We start from the raw sequence: 17,082 nt of genomic DNA, 5'->3' as shown, positions 1-17,082 counted from the left end.
TTCATCAAAATGAGGAAAAGACAGCACCAAGTATGCATGAGACAATGTGACGGTCCTCTTCTATTGTTTAGGGGATTTAAGGAATGGTCTTTCATATAAAATGTGATCAGCACCTTGAGAAAAGTGACACATCTGAGGTCCCTGACAGTACTAGAGTCGTGGTTACACTGGCCTGGTCACATACCGCCAATAGGACCACAGTAGCTGTGTCCCCATGCAGAACACATTGTTAAGAGGTCAGTTAGGACAGTCTGGCTGTTATATACACTGTGGGCCAGCTATGAGTGAAGCCCAAAATACATAACTCAGATAAATCAAAACATTGTATATAAAGGAATAAAAAACATACATTTTTAAATTATTCAATACAAGATAAACGTCTCTGTAAACAAAATTGACTTCTCTGTGAAAAAAAGCCTGGGGACCTTTATGTCCTCTTAAGTTCATGAATATCAGAGTCACTCAACATGAGAGATCAACTCCCCCAAAACAAGAGGAAAAGGAAGTGACATCCTCAGAAATTGGAAGAGATGTTCCAGTTGTCCTCTAGGTGTCCATGATTTGAACCGAGGTTTGTGTCCTGTCCTTTGTAGCACCTCTAGCTGAAACACACGGGTCCGACGTTGAAGCCAAACAGGTGTGTGAAGTTTCCACCTCCCATCAGTGCTACGTCTCTCAGGGGAAGCAGATGGAGGTCCTCAAACTCAAAGACGGACTCCCGGGTTCCAGAAACGGTCTCTTCTCCAGGCTGACAAACAGGAAACAGAGGTACATTTGTCATTTAACTGCTAGGAATCTTCACTTTAGTATGGGACAGTACTTCAGCAGCACTCCTTTTAGGTTTTGTCTCAACTAGGACATCTGCTCTTGATTATTTTGTATTTCATTGCTTTCTAACCTGCGTGTTGAAGCAGCAGTCAGACTAAGTTATTAATAACTCACACACACGCAAAGCGGCTCTCAAATCTGCTTGTCTCAGACCTCAGTCCTGACAATTGTGCTACTATAATGCATAAAGATGGCGCTTTGCTATGGGAAGCCATTAATGGGAATAAATGCATCAATTTTCACCAAATTTATTAATGCATATTTTTGTGGTTTGGGCGGTACAATCTGGCTCTCATTTTAGGTTGACTGGGTGGGGAGGATGTTTTAAAACTCTGACCTGCTCATCATTTTGTTAAGAATGTAACTGCAGGCGCATCCCAACTAGACAGCTTTGGCAGCTCAACCAAGATTTTCTTTAGTTTAACACAGCCTTCCAAAGCTGTTTATCCATGTGATTTAAGATGTTGCTGAGAATAAATAAAACAATGTTTTAGTGGTTGCTATTGTTCAGGACAGATAGATTTGACTCTTCACACTAGCTCTTTGGAAATGTTGGCAGTGCCCCTGGAAAAGGCACTTTTTTCTTCGGCATTTTTAATATGGCCATTGCCAATTTGAATTTCCAGTTGAATCATTTTGAATTGTAGTTAAAAAAAAAAAAGAAAATACAATGGGAGTGCTGAAAGAAGTGCAAGTGTACTGAATGAGGTTGAAGTGCCAAATTAATTGCAATTCTGAGGTAAATTATCGTATATTTTTGCGGGGCGGGTGGGTAATAACAAAAGCTGACCCCGGCAACACTGATGATGATGATGATGATGATGATGATGATGATGTCTTTGCCTTCAAATACAAGAGCTTTACAGGACCTTATACGTCAGGTCAAAGGATGTTAAGTTATTCTATCAAACATTAAAAGCAACAACAATTAATAAAATAACAACCGTGAAAAAGGACTTTTAGAACATTTGACGTACCACACAGTCTTTAACTGCTCCGAGGTAACTTTGCTTCCTTGTGTCAGTTAGGAATTTGATGTCTCTGTCAGTCTGGCCCAGTCTGTGTCCCGGGTGGCAGGAGTAGGTCATATTCTGGACGGCAGTGCTACTTTGCAGCCTCAGAAAACGCATCTGTACCACATTAGCACCTGGATAGTGAAACTGGTAAGATAGGAATAAGAATGTAATGCATTAACAATGTCAATAGTAACAATATAAAAGGTAAGAACAAACTAATTGAATGGAAAATTGACAACATGTCCTTTTTCAAACCATCAAATGATATGACATAAACAATACAAGAAAAATGATTGTAGAAAATGTTCTATTGTGACAAGTATCTCCAGCTTGTTTTAGACCCTTTCCATTAAGAAGGGTCTAGACAACTCTTGCGCACTACCTACTAAACAAGACAATGTGCTTCAGTTACAACCAACTATCAACTGAAGACGCAAATAATTTCACTGTAACTGCATGGGGCTATTATTGCTGGTCTTTGTTAATTGGACTGTTTTTGCGATGAAGCTCAATTGCATCGTAAGCAGCAAATTTTGCACTAAATGTATGCCTTTTACCTCAATTAAATATGTGCAAATAGCACAGGAGCACCAAGAAGCTTTGTGCATTTCACCCTTTGTGGGTGCTTTGAGAAGTACATGGTTTCTCTTATTTGTGGAGGTCTAGCGGCTGCAAAAGCTGCGTAATCCTTTTGTGGATTTATCCCAGAATGTGTTAATGTGTCTTTTTGGTTGTTTTAGATTTCTGCTTCCCCCTAAATGTCAAATAACACCAATCGACAGAGTCAAGATTAGTCTTAATGTTTAGTCATGGTTGTTCCCTTCACCTGAAACCCTTGCTCCAGCTTGCTGAGCCACTGAAAGGATCCTTCATCAGAAAGTTCTTGCATCCAGGCTTTCATGGGCAACTGCAGGCAGAGAAAAGACGGCACGCATTTGTAAATCTGAATTCCAGTCCTTCTTTCATATAACAGCCTTGTGAAGGTCAACGATGTTCAGACAGCTTCTGATGAGCTCTGGATTAGCATGCACCTCAAGCATGAACAAGAGGTAAATTGGCTACCTTTGTAAACTATGCATTCACTTCACGCTATTCGAGACCAATTCATATTACTCATTGCTTGAGTGAGTCCACTTTTTATATAGAACTGACTGTATTAGAGGTGAGATCTTGTGAGGTGCATTTTGTTGTTTTTATAAAGACTGCAGTACAGAAAAGAAGTCCTTTGCCTGAAGCAAGAACATGTGTCAATTACATATGCTAAAAATTGTCATAAAGATAGTTAATCGACTGAGCAATGTCAATTAGGCTGTATTCATGGGATTTTGGAATAATCTCAAACATGAGCTCCCTACTGGGAAAGTTCACAACACAAGTACACCACCTGCTGAACTATTGTCATATTACAGAGAAACATCGCGGTAGAACACAAAGTGTGGTTGATGATAAGTAACTTTTTATCGATTCACTTATTGCATGTCATTTGCATTAGGTTGTTACTGTTAGTTGCTGTCCGCATTTAGTGACCTAGATTAGTTAGAAAAGTTATTTTTTAGCATTAACAGCAGCAACAACTCTATATCTAATCTGATGTGGGTCATCCTTAACAAGAATGCTCCGGTAATGGTTTGAGGAAGAATAAATCATATTATTGAAGGGAGTAACTGTTGGGTGGAAGTGTGTGTGTGTGTGTGTTTGGTGCAGACAGTGAATCTCAGCAATGCAGTCAGAGAATCAAATATTATGTCAGTTCATAACTGATACTGTATGAATCATGTCCTAACTACTGATTTTTTGGGGGGAATTTTCCTTCAATGTGACTGAGTCACAAGCTTGAGGTCAAGTCATCCCTGCAGATGTCTCCGTTGTCACTCAGAAAGGGTGAGCTGACTGACAATCATCAAATTGAGATTCAGGCCGTACAACAGGGCCAAGTGAAGTTAGTACGAACTCCATTGATCCAGAGGTGCAATTTTCTGTAGCCTTTTCTCAGGTGATGTCTTTGTACCTGAGAGTCTTGAGGATGAAGGCAGGTCTGTTTTGATGTGGAGGAGAAGCTGCAGTAGGCCAGCAGAGCGTCCGCTGAGCTGCCCTGGTTGGGGTCGATGTAATACATTCCTGCAGGGAAAGGTTAGCCAGAGTTCAATGAGAGCTGCAGGGATGAAACTGCTGAGGCCTCGATGACAGAAAGACCAGAGCAATACTTGAAGCACAAACACCTCCAACATACAGGTGCATACACTGTGCTAGAGAAATAATAAAGACGTATAGAACTAGTCTCAAAAATTGTCATGGAAAATGTTTTGTATTACTCCAGCTTTAACTAGCAACCGCAGAGAAAACTGATGGGCTCAGATCATTTGGATCGTTCACTTATGACATTTAATGATAATTAAAAGCATTAGGTTCAATATTCATTATATATGTATAGGAAAACCATCACATTTCTGTGTGTTTTGAAGTATTGCCACTTTTATTTTAGCTATTATGAAAAACAACAAACAGATTGAAAAATGCTATTATATATTGATTGAATATACAGAATCCAAATTTGAAACATAATGTTTCAAAAAAGTACATGACTATTTTCTAAACAAAGTTGTTTTTCTGTGCGATTAAAGATTCTGCTTGGAATATTTAAAAAAAATCCTGTTTTAGTGGTTGCCTTTTTTTAGGTCAGATAGATTTGATTCTTGACACCACTTTGGGACTGTAAGTGGCAGTAAAACTTCCACAATGAAAAAGGCACTTTTCTTTGCATATTTAATGTGTTTTTATTTTAATTTACAGTTGAAACATTTTAAATTGTATTTAAGACATAAATACGGAAAGTAGTTGAAATAACACTAACGATGGGAGTACTGGAAAAAGTGTTAAGTGTAAGCACCAAATGAGGTTGAAATGTCAATGTAATTGTAACCACTGAGTGAAGTTAAAGTAAACAATAGAGGACAATCATCTGCATAGAAGATAAGGCTATTTTTTTTTTTGATTGAGTATTTGATAGTTAACATTCTAAATATAACCAGATAAATATATAATGTCAATGTTTGAGAAAAGCTCATATGGACGATGATGCACACATGCACCAGAGAGGAGAGTGTCCAGAACTTAAGCCAGCTCAAGGTTTACCAAAATCATTCAAACAGGATTTACTGTTATTTCACTATTTCGGGAACTTACCGCTGCTGTATTCGGGGTGACAGATCCATAGCTCCAGGCAGGTTGTAGCAGGATGCTCCTTGCTGCCATCAGGAGGATCCAGTATCAGCCGAAGCTCCTGCTGCAGAGAATCTAGCACAGTCTGGATCAGAGGATAGTTGGGCTTATCGGACACATACATCAGGTCCTGGACAAGGAAAGAAAATAAAAAAGAATCACTTAGATTGCATTGCAGGCAACACACATCCCAAATGCTGTTATGATAAATGCTTTTGTACTTAAATAGGGAAAATGAAGACATAATTCACATGCCTTGAGTTCAGTCAACGTAATGTTCAGTGACTGTCCTGGAGGTCCAGGGGCCCCAGGTGGGCCCTAAAACACAAGGAAGATACACAAATTGGGTATAAATTACAACATTATCAATAATCAAATCCAAATTTTGTTCAAGTTTTGGTATCCATCACAAAGAAATAGAAATGTGAAGAGAAGAAATGTCTTTGTCATGGCTCATAAACACACTGTAGACTGACAAATATAAAACACATAGACACACTGATTGATTAGAGGCAGTCTAAATTTGTTTCACAATTTTAATGACCAAGGCAAATGTTAAACTAAGCAAACAGACTGACAAATAAGAAGTATGCACAATCATATCTAATTGAACTAATTTCAAGTTTATATTAATAGGATGAGCACAATTTTTGGCACAATTATTGGCCAATCAAATTTCACTTAAGACTTAGTTTCATCTTCTGTTGTAAACTTACTGGGAGGCCACTCCTGCCGGGCAGACCAGGGAAACCCTGGTAGCCTTTCAAACCCTGCAGGTAGAAGAAAATATGATAAGCACAACATACGATTCAGCACTGTTCTGTGTGGCAAAACCACACCGACAACTATAGAATACATTTATATGGAAATTAAGAATGAAGAAATCCCATTACAGTCTAACACTGACTCCAAAGTGTGACAGCTTTATGATTATAGTGCCATCAACATAAACCAAACCATAAACCACTAGGCGCTCCAGATAACAGTACATTAGAGCCTAAGTGAGTTTGATCTGTCAGCAAGAGAGCGCTTGAGTTGATAATATCATACCTTTAATCCAAACCAACCCTGCGACAGAGGAGAGAACAGGAGAAGAAAAGGGCATTAGTATGATTTTCCCACTGTGAAGTGCATTTATCGACAAAGAGCTGTGTGCCGAGTGTTTTTATCTGCTGCATTAAGAACTCATCAGCCACAGCTTCACAGATTTTTTCCCCTCCCGAGACACAGTGGGCTGAACACAATGATGATGTGCAGCTGAACTGTGAATGATTCCACAGACTGGTAGCTGAAGAAAAGATAACTTGGCTGACATAAAACAATTCTACTTCTCAACTCCATTTTAGACATAATCTGGATAAAGCATCTGAATGACAAATGAACTGCTTGAATTCAAACTATAAAATATCAGAAAATAAATAAAAATGCATAGCTGAATAAAAGTTGTATATCTAAAGTAAAAAACATAAAAGCCAAAAAAATAAATATTAACACTGTTGAAGAGTGATATAACAGCCAGCAACAAAAGAAAGCATAATTTATAAAACATGTTAAATAAGCTATCTGTAATATGTAAGTTTGTGTGCTTTGCCAAGTGAATCAAAATATTTAAGATGTCCTGCTGAATTCTGATATGTAACTTACAGGCAGTCCTGGCATCCCTGGTGTTCCCCTCGGTCCTGGTAGACCTATATTTCCCTTAAAGAGAGAGGAACATAAATCTTTTTGACTAAGTTGGACAAAAAATAAATACATATTCAAAGAGGGAACATAAGAAGATAAGAAATCAGACTACAATATTAGTTTTGTGTACCTGCTCTCCCATCGGGCCAAATGGACCAGGCAACCCAACAAGACCACAAATACCCTGAAAAAGATTTAAAAAAAACGAAAGAAAATTAAATACTGGTTTCTGTGGAAGCCCATTTCAGCCAGTAAAAAATATCTCAAGGAGTATCTCAAAAAAAGGAGAACTTTTCTTTTTAATAATGTCATTATTTTGAGATATTAAGTCATTATAAAGACTTACAGGATAAGTTTATGGTATTAATTATGATAAGATACTTCCTCTATGTTCCAAAATATCTCTTCTTGGTCTTTGTAAGAATTTGCCAGAGTCTGGTTATTGTGCAAGTGGGTGTGTTTAGATTGGACATTCTTAACCAGGCATTTCAATTTCGAACAGCAACATTTGCAATAAATATTGAATACAGTGAATCTGTACAACAGCAGGGTGTCTTCATGCTGAGGAAAATGTAGACTTTTTACATTAGGAAAGACATTTTTAATAGCTTTAAATAACTGCTAGACCTGAGTCAGACCTTCAACACTACATCCTGGTACAACTTTCTCTCTGTTAAAAAATGAATGAAAACTTTCTTGGATCATAACTCATGCAGGTAAAAAGAGCAAGCGACACCCATTTCTCACTATCAGATCGAGTCAGTTTGATGTAAAATGGCTAAAATTCACTTTCCCTTTAAAAGTTCCTGCTTTCACATGTCTGTACTGTAATCATTGGTAAACATTGTCGGTTGCTTTACCCTCACACCTATAGATATAGTTACCACCAAAATGTTATCATTATTTTTTGACTGGCAGACATTATGTTTATCTCCATATTAACACAATTAATCTTGGCAGCTCCTACCTCCATGCCATCAGCTCCAGGGGGCCCATGCAGTCCCATGTCTCCTTTCTCACCCTGTGGACACAAACAATACGGTCAAGTGCTATGAGCCCAGCTGGTGAAAGCATTTTATGAGGCTGTACAACACATCAGTATTAACATGTTTTTCTGTTTTGGCTAATGAATCCTCTCAGTACCTATTACCTATTCAGCTGTGTGCCACTTTGATGAAGTGGGGTAAGACATATAGAGAATCCTCCATTGCTTTTGAATTAAAAGCAGTCTTTTATTGGTTATGATTATCGCAAAACACTAATATGTTCCTCTCTGTGGCAGTCTGATTTAAAAGACATGCAGTAAATGGCTTAAACTTATCTTAGGAGTTATGACAAATTGATTTAATAGAGTCATCAATTAACCTAAGCTGCATGTCTTTGGGCTGTGGAAGGAAGCCGGACAACCCGTAGAACATGTAAACTCCACACAAAATTGCTGTGTAGCCGCGGGATTATTCGGGGATAGTTTTGGCGACTTAAGTTGTAAAGCATTCCAACCTGCATGCTCTACCATATGACGTGACCTGGGGGAGTGTTCAAAGTTTTTCCAAAACATAACCAAGAGCAGCCCATTATAATTCTCGTCTATATCTCGTCTCTACCATTTGAACGTAAATATGATGCTGAATATAACTTCGTCCCTTCAAATAGAACTGTTATCGCGACAGAGGAAACGTGACATGCAAGTGCACGCCAGCGCCGGGAAAAGGTCACAATGGGATCCTCCAAAACCGATCAGTCGTACCTAAACAATAACATGGCCCCCAGCCAATGAGAAGTGTAAAAACATTTTCTGTTCATTGAAAAACTCTGTGGTAATTAATGTAACAACAATCCCTGGCAATGCAAGAGTTGTCAACATGTCTTCACAACTCATCCCCAAGATAAAGTACAGCTTAATTAAAGAGGTTCTGTCCATAGCTATCCACAACCAAGGACAAGTGCAAGCAGTTGGCAGCATTAATGGACAACTTGGCCTTGTGCACTGCAAATATTAGGCCTATTTAATGATCTTATTTATAGGCCTAATGTGGAAACATTTTAATTAAATTGATACCACGGGTATTAACTTGTGCACACAAATAAATCAAAACGTGGGAATTATTTCATTAAATTTAGGTAACAAATTATATCTCGTGTACACAAATGAGTAAATGGTGGCCTTAATATATATATTTTTCTCTCTATGGCCACTCCAGGGCTCCTTATTTATATATGTATAATTTGTTGGGTCTCATTAAGTTTATTCTGGATTTTCAGAATTGTATTACTCAGTGCTTATTAGACACTTAACTAAAAGCTCTGTGTCCTATACTACGACTTTGAACCGATTGGCTGCATACATAGCTGCTTTTTTGTTGGGCTTAAATGAAGTGTGTTTGATGACGCCTTACAGCCTATTAGTGTCTAGATGGGGGGTTAGTTAATTATGGGTTGAATTCAAACATTACATCTGTGGTCGTGCAAGACACACCTGGCTGAGATCTGTGGTGTGAAAACACTCTACTGAGAGCACCTTTCTAGTTCCGGCTTACCTCTTTCCCCTTTTCACCTTGATCCCCCGCCTCTCCACGTGAGCCTGGAATTCCCTTGGTGACGAAAATAAAATAAATATATCAAGTGGATATTAATTCACTGTGTGTTCGAATGCACTTAAAATGTAAAATACATAACTTTATTGATCTCTTCACTCCAAAGCAGGACAGATGGCTGAACAGATAGATGAATCTATCTATGACATAAAAACAGTTGCAGGTAAACTTACAATGAACCCTGACCATCCAGGGAGGCCAACCAGTCCCGTGTCCCCCTTTTGGCCCTGAATGATAAAACACAATCTACTGTTAGCTCATACATCATCATCATAAAACCAGATGTATACAAAACCTGTGGCTACGTTTCCATGGATCCCACCTTAGGCCCTCTGTCACCCCTGATCCCTCTGACTCCGGCCTTCCCCCGTTTCCCCTGTGGACAAGTTTGCAATGTTTTTCAATGAGGCAACAGAAAGCAAGAGGGGACACGGATGAAGGGACCTCATGTTTTATGTATAAATCTGTAGCAGTGGCTGTCAGAGTGGCTGCTTCTGGCCATTTCCCCTTTTATCACATGCAGGCAGCATAATATCTGTTTGTAAAGTCCAGTTTTCAACACTACACAAAGGCTCTTTTTACAAAGTCGAGGAAAAAAGTAATTTGTATTGTAAGCATTAGTACAGTCCTGCAAACAGAGAGACTAAATATTGACCTTCTTTGATTCATCACAAATGTGGATTTTTTTTGTTCCTTAAGTTAGATTGGCATTTCACCATCAAAATGTTTACAAGACTATAGCAGAGAGCTCTTACCCTCCTTCCAACATGACCCGTCTTCCCTGGTGATCCATTCTTGCCATCGTCTCCCTGTAGAGGTAATACAATTTCTAAAAAGAGCTGTCTGTACTGGATAACAGACATTAAAGAAATAGTTTGACATTTTGTAAATGTGCTTCTTTGCTTTCCTGCCAAGGGTTAGATAATAAGATCGATACCACTGTAGGATCAATGAGCAGGCTGGACACAGAGGGAAACTGGGCCAAGTAAGCTGTCTCCTCCTGTTTCCACTCTCCACTCTCAAGCCTCCGTCTGCTGGCAGTAGCTTCACATTCAACGGACAGATGTGACAGTGGGATTGACCTTCCCCTCTAACGCTTAGCATGAAAGCCAAAATGTTCTATTCCTTTAACTTGTTATGCGAGGATTGGTGTTTCAATGATTTGGTGAATTACTTTATCTTGGAATGAAGCAGATTGAACTTAAAAATGGGTCAAATGATTTTTACAATTATTTCAACTTCTGATGTTTTGGAAAATTAGAATGAAGAAAAGATGTAAAAATACATCTAAAGATGAATAAAGACAACAAATTACGCTGGAATATGAGGCTCTTACCTTCTCCCCTGACATGCCCTGTTTCCCCTCAGGCCCTGCTCTTCCTTGCACTCCCTGCAAAGCAATTAAAGTTTAAAATACGTAAAATGATTGCTGTTAAGATAACTTTCAGATAGACACATTGACACACACACACACACCTGCACACAATCTGATTTTTAAATTTTTGTTAATTTTTCTCAATAATTAACGACTACCGAACAAATGGTTTCATTTTAGAAGCCACAATATGATTTCATCATCAACAATGTTTCTGTATTGTACACATGTGCACACTTACAGGAGCCCCTGGGGGACCTGGAGGACCCTGGGGTCCCATCTCTCCAGGTGGCCCCTAAAAAAAGAGAAGGAAGAGGCACAAACAACAAAGTTGGAGTTGTTGAGGGGAAAAAAGCAATCATCAGCAATGGTAATTTACAACAGACAGAGTCTTAAAGCTAATCAATAGCTGTTTAGTTTTCACCTCAAACCCTGGCAGAGCTGGAGGACCTTGGATTCCTGGCAGACCATCCTCCCCCTGCACAGGTAATTCATATTACTGAGGTTGTTTTATGGATAATTGCACATAGTAAATCCACATTTTAAGCATTAGAATGTATTCATCAACAAGATGTAGCACCATGCAGACATGCTCTTTGTTTTCATAAATGTCATACAGTAGATACATATAACATGGAAACCTCACTAACCTGTTCCCCTGGTGGACCTGGAGTTCCTGGCTCTCCCTTCAGTCCCTGTTGCCCCACTTCCCCTTTAGCTCCCTGGTCTCCCTGAGGTCCAACTTGTCCTACTGGACCCTGCCATGCAGACATCACAAAAAAAACGGGAATGATGTAGTCTAAACTTAGTCTGAACTTAATGTGTCCTCTCTTTCTATGCAGCACTCTCGTTGACTATTAAAACTTAAAGGTTCAGAATATATCTATGATGGAGGGATTGCAAATATGGGACAATCTGCACCACAACAGAACAAAACATACATGATGAGGTTGTTTGGGTCAGACAGATGCAGATTCTGAGGATAACTTGAGTGCAGCAGATGAAATAATTGTGGCATGGCAAACAAACCAAATAAAGTGAACAACTTTCTAGTACTTGAGGATACTCACAGGTGGTCCCAGCCCCCCTGTGTCTCCTCTGACGCCACGAGCACCAGTCATTCCCTATGAACAAGACAAATCGAGAGTAAATGGATGCCTTTCCTCTACAACTCTACTGTGCGCCATGTTGTGCGCCATGTTACATGGAATCAGAGATTACCTGAGGGCCTCCTGACCCCGGAGGTCCAGTAATTCCTACAGGCCCAGAGTCCCCCTGGAGAGATGGAGGAAATATTTGTATGCCATTCCTTTGACCTTTTTTAAGTTTAACTGATTTGATTCAAGCAGACCACCACTGGTGATGTAGTATATATATATAAAAAGAAGATGTGCCAGAACGAGTAGGCAGGGGTCCTGTCAATCAGGTGATTACTGAAAGCCAGGACTGATTAGTCCCTCTCTCACAACCTATCATCAGAAAGTCTTAACCCTAACCCTTTTCGTCGTGATAAACAACATTTTTAGTGTATGACAGCAGCTTGTTACTGAAGGAAAACAATAATACCTTCTGCCCTTGAGGTCCATCTAGCCCCGGGAGTCCACGAGAGCCTGTGATTCCCTAAAATGAGAACAACACACCACAAAAAACTAAAGACACTGACATCATTCTGTTGGCAATGTGTTTAGATAAAAATAAAATGTCGAAACAAATTGTTGAGACGGATCAATAAATGTCCATCCCAATTGTGAACAGTGTGATAAAGGTTAATGTAAAGGACTCGCTGAGCAGCAACTCATCGACAGGATCAACACATCCTGGTAACAAACTCACCTGTAACCCCGCCAGACCTGCAGGTCCTACTTTACCCATCAGACCCGGTTCACCCTGTTCAAGATGATGACATCAGAAACAGTTTTTACACTCAGTTTTACACTTTTATCAGTTTTATGTTCCATTCATGCTGGTGCAGCTGATCACTATGTTTACTCTGTTTACTCAATGCTGGTTTTGTCCTTTTCTTGTTGACCATAAGGAAAATACAGAAAATCACTAGATTAAATGTAAATACAGCCACGATGTTTTAAAGCGGACATCACCAATTGATCAATGAAATTCAGCTTGTGTTTTGTCCTTTGTATTGATTTATGCCATTACAACTGTGTCATACTGCACAAAATGCATGTTTGAGTTCTCTCTACCTTGAGCCATGATTCTGCTGTTTTCATAGATGTGTTTTCATGGATGGTGCAGGATATGTGTGTGTGTGTGTGTGTGTGTGTGTGTGTGTGTGTGTGTGTGTGTGTGTGTGTGTGTGTGTGTGTGTGTGTGTGTGTGTGTGTGTGTGTGTATATATACATATATATATACACACACATAAATACATTCCCAAAACTGTTGAGGAGTGAAACTGTGCTCACCATCAGTCCAATGTGGCCCTTGTCCCCCTTTAGGCCCCTTTGGCCATTTTCTCCAAGGTCTCCCCAAGGGCCTTCTCGACCGGACACACCTGGATGTCCCACCTCACCCTGTCAACAACAATCACAGTCTGATCAGAACCTGAAGACATCATTTAGAGCCAAACAAACACAATCGTCCTCCTCATCAGAAATGTTAATAGAAAGAACTTTAGCTTTCAGCGCTTTTAGAAAACTCAAGGAAAGTAGTAAATGTACCTTGTCCCCTTTGGGTCCAGGATCTCCAACTTCCCCAGGATGCCCAACATCACCCTGCAGAGGAGGAACAAGAGACTTACTGCACACCTCATATAAATGAATATAGTCTCTCAGGGGCTTCAGTACATCATCGCTATATCAAGAAAATCTAATTTCACGGGTAATGTAACAGTGATGGTGGTTTAACGCTTTTCAAGCCACTCTTGTATTTATTTTATGGAGCACCTGAAATACTTCTGGGTATTTCAGGCTGACAGTGATCTGTTATGCTAACAAGACATCAAAAATACAACAAGCACATCTGTTCACCATAACAGACTTTGGACAGATGTTTGTGTGATGCTGTAAAGCAATGGGTGGGGGAAATGTGATGCTAAATTCTTCATTGAAATAGAACATCACCTCCTGCAGAGCAGCTCTGTCATTTATAAAACAGCAGTTAAACACGTGTTAGAACGTCTAATCATTAGAAGTCATTTTTGTATAAACAGCAGATTAATGCACCTACCTCTTTACCCTCTGGTCCTTGTGGCCCCTGTAAGCCTTTTAAGCCCTCGAGTCCTCTCTCTCCTTGGGGCCCTGGAGGACCAAGTTTCCCACAAGACCCCTGGTCCCCCTAAAATGTAAAGAAGAAGACTTGAAATAAGAATCAGTCATTGACTGCAGGCTATTAAATGCTAGCTGGTTGTCACAGGGTTTAATTCCCTCAGACCTGAGGATAGAGACTCGTTCCACAACATTTGACAAAATCAACTTGGCCTCAGGTTTTACAAAGCAAGCAGACTTAAAGTGATTTCTTAAAGTTACCCTCAGGACACATTTTAAAGTATGTAAAAAAAAATACTCTGCTATGATTTATATTGTGTTAATCCAAAAACTTCAGACTCTACCTGTTTGCTGTCAAAACCTTCTCTAAAAAACACTCTCTAGTGACAAAGTCAGTATAGTCAAGGTCAGACATTCTAGGGGTTAAAATCATAAAGAAAAAAACATTTTTAGTGGAGGGGATCTGTTGCTCTTTGTGGTATTAACAATCAACATTGTATATACTCAGAAAAGATGCTGCTGTGATGACTGACCTGGTCTCCTTTTCGTCCAGGTGGGCCTTCATTTCCTGTTTGGCCTGGGAGACCCTGATGAGTCAAAATTCAAAACAGTCATCAAGTGACAATAGAATGTCCTCTGCTGTCCTCTTACACAGCTGATATAGATGAACACACTGGTGATGTTTGATCCAAAAAGCACATGTTAAAAAAATTGGTGATTTCCTTTGTAACTGGTAAAAGATGATGAGACATATTTACTTTTTTTCCCCTCAAATATGATTTTTACCTTTTCAAATACCTTTATAGTTTCTATTAATGTACTTGTGGAAGCATTATTCTGTTGTGGTCCCAGAATGAAAAATATGGTAAACTTGATAGATAAACATATATATGATGCTCTGCCCAAGTATCCTGACACTCCCTTCACCTCAGATAAAAGTTAAGAGGTGTTGCTAAACAAACAAAGCGTCCAGTATATTGAGATTGGGGGGCATGGTATCTGTACACCCAGAAGCACATTAATGCAGAATTTACAGTTTTTTTAAAGCTGCCTGACAGCTTTTTGACTTTGTATTTTGTCAAATAAAAGTCTCAGTCTCCTCTTGTGTGCACAGAGCAGCAACTGATGAATTTTTCAGTTGTGGAGGTAAGGAGATAAAAACAAACGCTCAGCGCAGAGAAAGGACTGACAGGTGCTGATTCTGAAGACAGACAGAACAGACATCTACAGTATCTGAAAACCAGAACTAAAGCCTGTATGAGTGATAGGGATTTTATATTTATTCTGACGAAATATTACTTCCACACAGGTCTCGGATTAAACTATAGACTAGAATTACTTCCTCGCAGTTTTAAGCCTCCTTGAATGCTGGTGGAGGTTTGTACCAAATTTTAACAAATTGTTATTCTATTCACAATTAAGGGAGTGCTAGAACGAGTAGGGCAGGTGAAGAAATGTGTCATTCTGACATTTCTTCATATGAAAACTTTGTTGCCTTTACTTCACTATGACACAAAACCAACCTGTTGTCCGTCTTGTCCTGTGGGGCCGGCATCACCAAGCGAGCCAGGTAGACCCTGGAGGTTAGAGCAGCAATCTCAGTATCAGTAACTGAACATAAATTAGGGTTACACAGACACAAATCTCACAATAAAACACAATAATACATAATTCTTACATGCAGTGTAGTTTACCTTGTGTCCTCTTTCCCCTGCTGCTCCTAATAACCCATCAGCACCCTGTGGGCCCTGAAGACATCAAACAACATGTGGTCAACAACATGTACTATGCTGTGCAAGTTATCCAGGTGTTCAGACACTTGTATTATATGGAAACGTTGATAGATTTCCATCTCTCCACACTATAAGGAGAATATGGAAATAAAAGCAGCAGTTGATTGTAGGTACCCACTCACTGGGATTCCTGCAGGCCCCTGTGGCCCCAGAGGTCCTGGGGGCCCTTGGCTTCCCCTGGGTCCAGGTTTTCCAGCTGTTCCATCAGCACCTGGGAAACCTGGAGAGCCCTAGAACAGATATCGATCGTACTTTTTTGTAGGACAAATGTCAAAACAATATAATCCAATATGTTGCAGCTTCAGTGTGTCTTTGCTATGCACAGTTTATCAATAACATTCAGTAAATTCATTTTAAATTTAAATTTAAGAATCCATTATGAGATGCATGTCAGCGCACATGCAAACAAATAGACACATTCACAGCCAGAAGCACAAACTGGGAAATTGATTTTTATAGATCAGTCACCACAGCCATGACAGCTCAGCTGTCATTTCCAAGACTTTGTGATGATTGGTTTAATGACTGAGAATAAAAATGATCAGCATCAATGATAACGAATCACTTAAATCACCTTTTCATTCAGTTTAGTAGCAGTGGGCTTTAACAATTGCATGGTTTGGTGAATTCTTCCTCAATTAAACTGATGTTTTTGTTTGTATTAAATCTCATTTATCATATTGTATTGGTACTGCGTTGAGACTTTTGCTTTCTGCCTTTCATGAAAAGTCTTACTGTTTGAAGGATTATAGAAATGAACAGCTTTCTTTTTGATCAGAACTCAACCGTAGCTGTCAACAGGCTCTGTGACAGAACCAGTATAAAAACCCCTGAGATGCTTAACACCAAACTTGAACATCATCTCTCTTCACGATGAGTCAAATTATGTAACCAAGGTAAAAAAGACACAAAAACACTGTGTATGTCAAATTAAAATGCCACTTAAATGCAAACACAATTTGCCCTGCAACACACAAAATGCTGTAGCGTTTGACTTCACTATGAACTACAACTTACTGGTGGGCCCTGAATCCCTTTGGATCCTTCATCTCCAGGCCGACCCTGTGAGAAACAACACAAGTCAGGAGGCAGAAAATGAAAAGCCATGGTCCGATGGTTCTGAAAGTTTCACAGTGGATTTATTAATACTTTAAGACTGGATGTCAACATTTTATATATGGTATTTTCAAGGGTGAATCTGATTTACTGTGGGCCTGTAATTGCTGGTATGACAAAGAGTAACAAAAACAGCAATAAGTTAATTCACAGCATGCGCTTCCTAAAGTTTTCATGGCTCCCAAAATTCCACCTTCTTCCATGGTAGAAGTTTAATGCAACCGTCACCTTTAAAGT

General features: G+C 39.4%; 1 protein-coding gene across 1 annotated transcript in view; it reads right to left on the bottom strand.

Annotated features, from left to right (window-relative positions):
* Positions 1–598: 598 nt before the first annotated feature.
* Positions 599–17,082, bottom strand: part of si:ch211-196i2.1 (collagen alpha-2(V) chain) — a 38,878-nt gene continuing 22,394 nt past the window's right edge. Inside the window, exons 26-54 of the mRNA XM_054613098.1 lie at positions 16,747–16,791; positions 15,852–15,959; positions 15,460–15,513; positions 14,470–14,523; positions 13,793–13,808; positions 13,391–13,444; positions 13,136–13,243; positions 12,549–12,602; positions 12,282–12,335; positions 11,937–11,990; positions 11,786–11,839; positions 11,366–11,473; positions 10,957–11,010; positions 10,677–10,730; positions 10,096–10,149; positions 9,663–9,716; positions 9,514–9,567; positions 9,284–9,337; positions 7,714–7,767; positions 6,877–6,930; positions 6,708–6,761; positions 6,114–6,131; positions 5,780–5,833; positions 5,319–5,381; positions 5,028–5,193; positions 3,853–3,962; positions 2,671–2,751; positions 1,806–1,988; positions 599–748 (exon numbers count right to left, since the gene is read on the bottom strand). Coding sequence (XP_054469073.1) covers positions 599–748; positions 1,806–1,988; positions 2,671–2,751; positions 3,853–3,962; positions 5,028–5,193; positions 5,319–5,381; positions 5,780–5,833; positions 6,114–6,131; positions 6,708–6,761; positions 6,877–6,930; positions 7,714–7,767; positions 9,284–9,337; positions 9,514–9,567; positions 9,663–9,716; positions 10,096–10,149; positions 10,677–10,730; positions 10,957–11,010; positions 11,366–11,473; positions 11,786–11,839; positions 11,937–11,990; positions 12,282–12,335; positions 12,549–12,602; positions 13,136–13,243; positions 13,391–13,444; positions 13,793–13,808; positions 14,470–14,523; positions 15,460–15,513; positions 15,852–15,959; positions 16,747–16,791 — 2,074 coding nt within the window. The remainder of the gene's footprint in view (positions 749–1,805; positions 1,989–2,670; positions 2,752–3,852; positions 3,963–5,027; positions 5,194–5,318; positions 5,382–5,779; positions 5,834–6,113; positions 6,132–6,707; positions 6,762–6,876; positions 6,931–7,713; positions 7,768–9,283; positions 9,338–9,513; positions 9,568–9,662; positions 9,717–10,095; positions 10,150–10,676; positions 10,731–10,956; positions 11,011–11,365; positions 11,474–11,785; positions 11,840–11,936; positions 11,991–12,281; positions 12,336–12,548; positions 12,603–13,135; positions 13,244–13,390; positions 13,445–13,792; positions 13,809–14,469; positions 14,524–15,459; positions 15,514–15,851; positions 15,960–16,746; positions 16,792–17,082) is intronic.

Source organism: Anoplopoma fimbria, chromosome 14, assembly GCF_027596085.1.
Source record: "Anoplopoma fimbria isolate UVic2021 breed Golden Eagle Sablefish chromosome 14, Afim_UVic_2022, whole genome shotgun sequence".
NCBI classification, from domain to species: domain Eukaryota; kingdom Metazoa; phylum Chordata; class Actinopteri; order Perciformes; family Anoplopomatidae; genus Anoplopoma; species Anoplopoma fimbria.
The sequence above is the reverse complement of the archived record's forward strand: the minus strand, read 5'-3'. Positions and strand labels throughout refer to the sequence as shown.